Source organism: Mytilus galloprovincialis, chromosome 3 (assembly GCF_965363235.1).
Source record: "Mytilus galloprovincialis chromosome 3, xbMytGall1.hap1.1, whole genome shotgun sequence".
In the NCBI taxonomy this organism is placed as follows: Eukaryota; Metazoa; Mollusca; class Bivalvia; order Mytilida; family Mytilidae; genus Mytilus; species Mytilus galloprovincialis.
In genome coordinates, this window is record NC_134840.1 from 78518620 (window position 1) to 78529429 (window position 10810).

Genomic DNA, 10810 nt, shown 5'->3' on the forward strand with positions numbered 1-10810 from the left:
ATTCGTTAATTAATGTGTTGCAGTTATTTATTCATTCGTTAAAATTTTACTATATTTGATTTCTTCGAGTAGTTTTCAACGTTTATATCGTTTCAACAAACGGTTTTTAGTCACTGCCATTATTGAGCCATTTAGGTGATGCAGTTGTTCGTTCACTCGTAAAATATTTTTTTTCTACATATTGATTTTTCAAGTAGTGTCCAATTTTAACATTGTTTAAACGAACCGATTGTTAGACACTGCCATCATTGAGCCATTTAAGTAAATTAAGTACATCAACAGAAATTACAAAAATGATAGGAAATAAAATTACAATTAAGCCTCCAAGTCCAAGATATTGTGCAGACTTCCTTGAATCATCAGCACACCTTTTAGTGCCCATGTATAATGTCGTTTCTTTTTTGTTGACATAAAGCGCATTCTTCAAAAGTACAAGTCTTTCAGATAGTGTTGTCCCTGTCCAATAAGTGTTATATTTTTGCGAACAATATCCACAATTGCAAGAGGAATTATTACTTCTGCCATCATCTGTCACTATTGACGTTGACGTTATTTCCATCGAACAGTCTGAATATGAAAACACTGACATACATGTAAAAATAAAGATATTTACCAATTCAATCAATTTGATCTCGATGAATATGTGATCTATATATGTTCTCGTCTATAAAAAGTTTACACTTTTCTAGATGTATGTTATTGAATCTTGCTTTCTCGGTTTTTGTCAAAGTTTGCAATGATTTATTTTAACGGATTTGGGTTTTATTTTGATAAGTCTTATCTTTCAGTTTGTCTTATCTTGGTATTTGGTTTACATACCATCACCGATATCGCAAGTCTGTGACTGAATTAAAGTATCTAATTTTGTGTAAGCCTTGATTTCTAGTATTAATATTATCATCTGATAAAGTGATGCTGATTATGAAATGCACAGTTTTCTCTGCTTTCAAAATCATTCTAATTGAACCCGTCGACCTGGAACTTAACAAATATTATTATTAAACAATTTTAGGTCACTGTACGGTTTTAAACAATAAGGTTCACCCATTTATTAATTTGATTATTTATACAAAATTCGTTTATATAAAATTGAAAATGGAAATGTGGAATGTGTCAAAGAGACAATATTTAAGCTCCTGCCAATGGCAGTAAAACAGCTTACCAATCCTGTATACACTCAAGCTCCAGTGACCTCCACATATTTCGTTCTGATTGCCTTCACATGGCCTATTACAATATGTTTCGTCTCTCCGTATTAAGGGGTCGCTATTTGATATATTTGTACAATAACATTCGCGCCATGCCTGTAAAAAAAGTTTATGGTGTATTTATTGCATGTGGTTTTTTATTATATATTGCAGTAATATAAAATATGATTGTTTTACAAAATAAAAAAACTTCAATACAAAGTTCAGTTAAATATAAATTGATTTTTTTTTTAAACAATCAAATTTGAAATTTAAATTTAGAACGAAATAATAAAGAAGATTTTCTATAATAGCCTGCTACGCGGGTATTCACACTTCCGGAGCATCTGAGATCACCCCCAGTTTTGTTGGGGTTCTTGTTGCTCATTCTTTATTTTTCAAGATTGTTTCTTGTTCACTTTTATTTGTCGGTTTTTAGCCCTGGCGTTGTCAGTTGATTTTCGATTTATGAGTTTGACTTTTCCTCTGGTTTCTTCCGCTTTTCTTTTATGCAGTGTGCACCACATGTTAAATGTTATTTTCATAAACATAAAATATAATAGTCTTTCCTTTGATTATGATCTTAGTCAGGTTATACTAGTCTACGAACGATGTATTTTACCTCAGTTCCCATAAATGTAACATTTTTAAGATATGGATATGAACAGCAATGTGAAAGACATAAATCATTGGTCATGTTTCCTGGAAGGACCAAGTTCCCGTATGGCATCACTCTCTGTCGTCGGTCAACAAAACAACCAATATATTGTCTTCCTGGAAATGTATTGGAACTATTAAAGCAATTATGAAATAAAACCGAAAATGAATCAAATAAAAGAAACGGTAGTTTACCGCTGTTCAAAAATCAGAAATCTATTACAATAATACAAATCCGGTTTACAAAGTGAAACAAGGAAAACACATCAACTTTAAAGAAACACTGAAGTGCTACAAAAACAAACAACAACATACATAGAAACGCACTAATTGATTACAACTACCATATCATATACTTGGTACAGGACATTTCAATAAAAAATGGTTGGTTGAACCTGGTTTTATTGCTAGCAAAACATTCCGTTTATATAACAATGTTAAAATAGGTTGCAAACATTACAACACCACGTGACAGGAATACAGGTCAAACAAACGCTAGAACATACAGTACAGAGAAATGCACAAATCAAAAAATAAAATAGTTAAATTCAACATGCAAACTGCAGAACCACAACGGGCATCTTCCTTAAACAACACCACACCACACACAGTGACGTATTCTTTACATATTTGATTGATTGGTAGTGTTTTAACGCCACTTTTAAGTGCCACTTTTGGGCTTCTTTGCTGATTTAAATAATGGAAGAAGCCGGAGTACCCGAAGAAACCACCGACTTTCAATAAAAAAAATCATAATCAATTAAGATTAAAAGTAGAATGCACTCGCACGAGCGAGACTCTGAGAACTCATAATCTCAGTGTTGACTGGCTTGTGATAACAGTAGTAGAACTACATATATAACCTAGCCACAGAGACTTCCTATGACGTATAATTGTGACGGATATCTAATCTTGAAATTGATACAATTATAAGAGATAACACATGTTAAAAATAATATATATTTATTGGCGAAGTAAGATCACGGCTTCTGTCGGTTACCAACCCATGAACAAAGGGTCTTTGGGTAACCGTAAATTAAAATTATAAATCAAATCTTCAAAATATAATAGATAATTAAAATTGAAATAAAACTAGAATGTAATGAAATTATGAATTAATAGTGTGCTGAATTGAACCCTGGCAACAGATGTCCAAAATCAACATGAAAAACTACGTTTGAAGTGTAAATGAAGAAATGGATTAATGTTCTAAATTAAATAATAATAAATCAAGTTTATCGGTACTGGTGCAGCCTATAAAGTCCGCCGTTCATGACCTCTGGCAACAGACGGTCATAAAATCATCTTTGGTCAGTGCATTATTATTGTCAAACATTATCACTTCACCATATGGAGGTCGTAGTTCGGTTAATTGTGTTTACATAAACACAAACAAATCCAGAAGCCGTGACAGGTTTTCTTTAAAGTTGAAGTATATGTACAGACAACACACATAAATCTGTAAAATAAGAACAAAAACAGCAGTATCGAAAATAAAAGGGAGAGGCTGGGTGGGTATCAAGTAATCATGTGTATAATAAATTAAATCAATAGTCTGACCTTAGATCAATATAAATCCTTGAAGATAGCGTTTGCAATATTTGTGATGAGAATGCAAGAGCAGTTAATTTATATGTAGTGTAATAAATTTAGACATGCGCGTCTGCTTTGACCTGCTAATGAACTATTGCTGGTCTTCCTCTGATAACGCGATTTAATGGTCGAGCCCTTTAAATCGAATTATAAGAGATAACACATGTTAAAAATAATATATATTTATTGGCGAAGTAAGATCACGGCTTCTGTCGGTTACCAACCCATGAACAAAGGGTCTTTGGGTAACCGTAAATCAAAATTATAAATCAAATCTTCAAAATATAATAGATAATTAAAATTGAAATAAAACTAGAATGTAATGAAATTATGAATTAATAGTGTGCTGAATTGAACCCTGGCAACAGATGTCCAAAATCAACATGAAAAACTACGTTTGAAGTGTAAATGAAGAAATGGATTAATGTTCTAAATTAAATAATAATAAATCAAGTTTATCGGTACTGGTGCAGCCTATAAAGTCCGCCACTAAACAAATTCGAAATTTTCTGTCATAACAGAATGTTTCGAAAATTGTTACCGCCAACCAGTACTATGAAGGTGATTTATTTGAAAATAAAAAACCTGTATGTTAAAGAATCTGACCGCCGTGACTACAAGCTAACAGATTCCCGAAGCCATGGACCTACTTCGCCGTTTTGTGGACAAATTGTATGTGAAAATTTTATAATGTCAAATAAACCATGCTGTAACCTATACAAAAACAAATTATTTCCGATATCTGATAAATGAACACCGTCTAAAAATAAATCTGGGTTGTCTTCAGATATTTCTGGATATCTAATATAAGCACCGCCATGTTTGATGATATATGTAGCTACTAAACTATTTAATCTAACTCTAGTTCTGTTCAAAGATCTATGTACAATCTCATTCCTGTATTTCAATCTGGGTAAAATTTGAGACCAAACAAATTTTGACTTTGGTAGTAAGACCCGAAGGCAATCAATTACTTTTAAAATATCGTGTCCTAATACACATGACACTTTTTGTCCGATATCATTTCCACCACAGTGAAATACTAATACTTGCGGGGGTTCTTCAAGTGTAAGCAAATGTTTGACTTTGGGTATTATCTCACAAATCCTCATTCCACTTTTTCCTTGCCACCATATTGTAGATTTTATTCGTTCCAAACCTAAATTTACACCATCGACAGACTTTCTAGCATGTACAAATGCATGTTTGATGATTGAAGAACCCACCAACCAAACACTCTTTTGTTGACCTGAAAGTCTTAAAGTGACGATCAGGCGAGTATTCAAATTTCAAATCAATTATGTACAATATATACAAACAAATAAATGATGACACATATTAAATTTGACTTGCTAACTTTAGCGTTGGTATTCTGATATATGTTTTATAAGCTTTTGATTCCCAACGACCAAAATCCTGAATTTCATCATCAGAAAACCCCATTTTCGAAGACTGAGATGCAGCTCCGATCCTAAAACTATGACTTTGAAAATTATCCGATGTAATATTCGCCACATTCAGAGCTTTCTTTAGAACAGCGTTAAACTGATAACGTGTAACATAGTTTCCACCGAAGTGTATGAATGCAGGACCAATGGTTTTGGGCCTGGCAATAAAATATTTCTTTAATAAATGAACAGGACATACATGAGAATTAATTGAAGGTATAATTATTAAACTACCTTTGCCTAACTGATCAGTTTTTGAAAATTTAAGGTTGATAGAAACGTTATTGTCTGAAAAACTAAAATCATCTAACGACAAAGTGTGAGAATGTGCCAGTGATTTATTGACTACTAATTCCCCTATCCTGAAAAAACCAAAATACGCCAAACTAAACAACCCCGAAAACAATAAGGTCTCATATTGTGAGAGACATACAGATGGTAATAGTGAAATCAATTTATCTAAAATCTGTGGTGTAATTGGCAATCTTGAATCCACTCGTTTGTCAAGCCTTTCCATTCCAATTAACATTTTCTTAATTATAAAATTGTGAGTGTTATCAGTAATATTTAACATTTTACATTTAAAGGCTATACCAAAAATATAAGACTTGGCAGTAGACGGAGCATAACCTTGCACAGATAAATATGCTATAAAGTTACAGATAACATTAAGTGAGGGTGGCCAAACAATGGCATGTCCGTGTGAAGATCTAAATTGATCAAATGACCTGACAGCAGTTTCATAAGTGTCACTTGTGTTTGGTGAGATTGACGCCGTTAACAACTTGTTGGATTCAAATTTGAGATCACTTGAAGAAAAGACTGTGGGACCTTTTCTGGTTCTTGTAGCGCCTCTGGTGACATGCGACGAAACCGTGGCCACTGTTGACGAGAAATTGCATCCGCAATACAGTTTTTGTTTGATGTAATATGCATTGCTTTGAACTGAATATTATAAACCATAGCTTGTAAGACTAAAGGACGAAGAATATGCATTACCCTTCTTGATCTAGACGTTTTAGAATTCAGGATATGAACAAGTGCTTTATTGTCAACGTGTAAGATAATTTTCTTATTCGCAAAGATCGCATACCACAAATGAAAGGCTAAAACAATAGGCAATAACTCTAAAAATGTAATGTCCTTTAATATATCGCAACCTAACCAATATGACGGCCAAGGAAAGAAAGCCCAATTAGGATGTAAATACGAAGCACATCCACCAAACGCACTCCCAGCACTATCAGTAAATAACTCCATATCAACATTTGATATCCAATCGGAATCGGGAAAATAAAATTTGCCATTAAAACAATCTAAAAATAACGACCACAACCTTATGTCTTCCTTAATTGACGCAGTGAGCCTTATATGGTGCCGAGGATTTGATATTCCTGACATTGCATCATAAAAACGTCTGTTGAATGCCCTACCCGTAGGGATCACTCTCGAACAAAAATTCAAAATGCCTGTAAAAGACTGGAGAACACGTAATGTTGTTCTTTTTTTGCCTAACAAATTTGAAATTATTGTTTTCAATTTCAGCAATTTCTCTTTGGGAATTTTTACAGACATTTCAATTGTATTAATTTCAAGCCCCAAAAAAGTAAGAACATGAGTTGGACCGACGGTCTTGTCATGTGCCAAAGGAACTCCTAAACGATCACATAAACAATCAAATTCACTCATCAGGTTAAGGCAAGTTGAATCAGTCCCCGGGCCTGCAAACAAAAAATCATCTAAGTAGTGTATAACACTTTCCGATCCCGTTTTGTCCTTAAAGATACATTCTAGAAATGTTGAGAATTTCTCAAACGTTGCGCAAGACAGACTACAACCTTGAGGCAAACAGCGGTCCACGAAGTAAAAGTCCAAAAATTTGAAACCCAATAACTCGAAATCATCCGGGTTTACTGGTAAAAGCCTAAATGCCGAGCTGATATCTTTTTTTCCAATTAGGGCGAACTTTCCTTGGCTACCCACCATATCTAGTGCATGGTCAAATGGCGTATAAGTCACAGAACACAAGCCCTTATCAATATAATCATTTACGCTTAAACCGTGTGGGTATGATAAATGCTGTATAAGCCTCCAAGAACCATCCTTTTTAGGACATAAGCCAATCGGAGACAATCTTAGATTAAAAAGTGGTATATTGTTAAATGGACCAGCTATTCTTCCCAAATTAATTTCTTTCAATAATTTTTTTGCAACTTCAACTTCATTGCCAAAAACAGAAACTAGATTTCTACAATCAGTAGTCATCCTAGGTCCAGTATAATTTAGACGAAAACCTTCCAAAAATCCCAAATATAATTCTGAAGCAACTGTTTTATTACTATAATTTTCCAGAAACTTGCAAAGAACATCAAATTTAATTGGCGTATTAGCGATTGAATGAACCGTGGAAAGGTGGTCGCTGGAATCTGACAGCTGCCCTTGGATTAGCACTCGAGCCTCGTTGCGAACTGTTATTTGGTTGTCCAGCAGCGAATCTAGGACCACGCCTAAAATTAAAATTTGTCTGAGCACCATATCGTGTACAGTTTACCGATGGGTGAATACCTGAACAACGTAAACAACTATGTGAATAATGACAGTTAGGCCTAGTACAGGATCCATTGTTATAATCATAACATTTATACGCATTAGTTACAGGGTTTGGATTAAGTTGTGTGCTATCATCATACATGAAGAGTAACCAAAGCTCTAAATCAACTGTTCCCCAGTTACAAGACGGCATTCTTATTTTTTTTAAACGGAATTGCTCGTCATACCTCTTCCAGCCTAAACCGGGAACCCTACTAGCTCCCAGTCGTATGTTACTCATGTATTTCAGAAGCCCTCTTGCCTCTCCCAAATGACTTGACAGGTAAATATCAATGAAAATCAGGAATGCATCAGTCCACTGACTAATACTATTAATCTTGACTGTTGATGCTTTTGGTTTAGATTGTAGAACACCATCTTTAATTATTAAAGTATTAGAATTATCATCAATAGGTACTGGGTTCGACAATAAACAACCCAGATCAATATATTCACCATTTAAGATTTTTTGTCTGATATTGCAAGACACATTATTACCCAAATCATTGCTGATGCTAGCAATTTCATGTACAGAATTAACATTAGATTCAAAATTTTGAAATGTACCTTGTTCATTGATGGTTTGTGAATACGACTCTTCATTATTCGGTAAATCCACTGAACTGTTAAATGTGGTAGATGGTCCTGATGCATTAGATGTTGTAATTTGCGTCCGTGGCGGCACTACATCATGTTCTGTTTGAGACAGTGCAGCTGTCCTGTCATTATCAGTAACACGGGCTGTTCTCCTTCTTTTAACTCCTTTTCCCCTCGCGACAGTTTTTCCCCTAGGCATCACTAACCTTCCAATAAATAAACACAGTGTAAAATAAAAAATAGTTACCAATCCTAAAATATATGTTTAACTAAATATAAAAGTAAACATGAAATAAACAACGCGATATCTGTGACGGAAAAGAATTGATGATAAATCAATTAATCAAATGTCAATTTAAAGCATTTACCAAATATTTCTTAACGGACGCATAGTTAAGTATAATTCTCTTAAATAATTTGCAACATCAAATAGCAATTAGGTGTACCATGTATAATTGTATTGTCTAGCCATATTAGATGACTCCCGGCGAGCATCGAATATTAAATATAAATTACATACCTCATAGGAAGTTGCCAAAATAATCTGCATAACAAAATGCAATTAGCGTGGATAGCATCAACAGTAGATGCCTCAATAAAAGACAAAGCAATAATGTGAATGAAACTAAAATTAAATTAAATTAAACATCATAATTCGTTATATAGACATATAATAAACATAAACAAATAAAATCGATTGAATGTATTAAAATTAATATCAAGTAATCATGTGTATAATAAATTAAATCAATAGTCTGACCTTAGATCAATATAAATCCTTGAAGATAGCGTTTGCAATATTTGTGATGAGAATGCAAGAGCAGTTAATTTATATGTAGTGTAATAAATTTAGACATGCGCGTCTGCTTTGACCTGCTAATGAACTATTGCTGGTCTTCCTCTGATAACGCGATTTAATGGTCGAGCCCTTTAAATCGAATTATATGAAACAAGATTAAAATATTTACAATTATTTTCCCACTACTAGTCAAAATAATTATTATGATTATGACGGTCTCTAAAGGCTATTTTAAATGTATGCTATGACAAAGTCATAACTATGTGAGCTAACACAATACTGTATTCCAATGAAAATGAAAATTATCTTGACTATACTGACAAATAAGACACACATATGTATGTGAAATTTGTCGAAAATTCAGAATTCTATCCACAAACGACAAGAAATAATACAATATCCAATCGAACCACACTTAAGAGAAATAAATAAATGCACAAGTGCTATATGTTTTTTAAATACCGATAGACGTCGTATGGCAATGCAAATTAGTACTCGCTTAAACAGTCATATTCGTGAATATTTCACATTGGGTACGGATACTGAGCAGACCGACAAAATAAAAAGTCAACAACATTTACGGAGTCTATTTTCTTTTTTCATCTTTCCTCCTCATAACTCTGTTACACACACTCATGTATATATGAAGGTCGTATAGTGAGAAAATGCACGAGCAAAACGTATAAATTGATATATGTAAACACCGCACGACGGAGCAGAATGTATATTACGTCTAACAAATGATAAATTGTCAATTTGGAAGTTAAACTCATCCCATGTCTCATAGATGTAAGTGTGAAGTCATATTGTTAGAAGTTTTTTCATTTTAATATACAATTGCATATGTGAGTGTATATCTGAATCAAACTCTGTCAAGTTAGTAAGTGTGCAAACGATTGAAAATAATATAAGCCAAAAAGAATGAAGAATAACACAAAAGGGAGCTATTGTAAATGGAAAGAAAAATGTCTTATTACACCGAAATGCCACCACAGATAACATTCTTCTTGACAACTAAGTACTCAATATTTTTTCTATTCTGCAAATAAATTGGGTTGAAAAAAATATCCTAGAAGGAATAGAAACTGAAATCATCTAATCAAAAGAAGTAGTTTATCAAAATTTTGCGTCAATATTATGCGTTTTATTGAACAAACGTGAAAATACGAGGGACAAATTCGCTCAAACGTAGGACAATAGACGTTACGCGCCGTTGAAACTAATGTTCAAATCCCTTGGTAAGTCTTTGTATATGCCTTTTGGTCAAAAAGCTTATAACATGTTTTTATGTATAATGTATGTATTTATTAATTCGTTAAGTTGGTATTCAAATAGTTTGATGTAAGTTCCGTATTAAAGCAGCCAAAAAAGCGTCTAAGAAGCTCGAAATTAATAAATAAAAAAAATTACAGTTATGTCTATCCCTTAACCCTATTTAATTACATACAAAAAGGAATGTAAACGTCTTTGATCTTTGAAATCACTTACCAATACCATGTACTTCAATGTTTGCTCTTGGATGAAATAGAATAGATGCTGAAAGACATCTTATGAGAACATAAAACGCATCCATTGAGTATATTTTGCTATAAAACGTGGCAATACACATGATACAATGAAGTTTAATTTTGCTGCTATTTTGATACATTCATATCATATCATTTCAATGACTCGTTTTTATTTGTTTTAATTTTATATGAAATTTTAATCAATTTTGCTGAAATGGTTTTTATTGTCTTATATTAAAAACCCATTTATCATTGTTTATTTATCTATTAAAACCTTTCAGTTGAAGAGCTGGCATACTTCAAGCGTTTTCTTTTTTACCAATCGTGTCGAATTTATACAATGAGTATATGTCGTCTCTTTAACATGGCTGTCATTTCAATGTGCTTTTTTTTCTAATTTCGAGATATTTTTTTTAAACCATGATCTTTTTC

General features: G+C 33.1%; 2 protein-coding genes across 3 annotated transcripts; both read right to left on the bottom strand.

Moving 5' to 3' along the window:
* Positions 1–2790: 2790 nt before the first annotated feature.
* LOC143069053 (uncharacterized) lies at positions 2791–5834 on the bottom strand (the record flags this gene model as incomplete). The annotated part of the gene is made up of 1 exon (XM_076243484.1): positions 2791–5834. A coding segment is annotated over one exon (1059 nt), but the record flags the coding sequence as incomplete, so codon positions are not given.
* LOC143069051 (uncharacterized) lies at positions 2791–9010 on the bottom strand. Of its 2 annotated transcripts, XM_076243483.1 has the most exons (3): positions 8592–9010; positions 8042–8277; positions 2791–3303 (listed from the first exon to the last, which is right to left on the bottom strand). In XM_076243483.1, the coding sequence occupies exons 1-3, from the start codon at positions 8594–8596 to the stop codon at positions 3266–3268; spliced, it is 279 nt and encodes a 92-aa protein (XP_076099598.1). In that variant the 5' UTR covers positions 8597–9010; the 3' UTR covers positions 2791–3265. The 2 variants fall into 2 exon arrangements, with proteins under 2 accessions (XP_076099598.1, XP_076099597.1); XM_076243482.1 differs by lacking the exon at positions 2791–3303 and having other exon boundaries at positions 7199–8277.
* Between the last annotated feature and the right edge of the window lie 1800 nt (positions 9011–10810).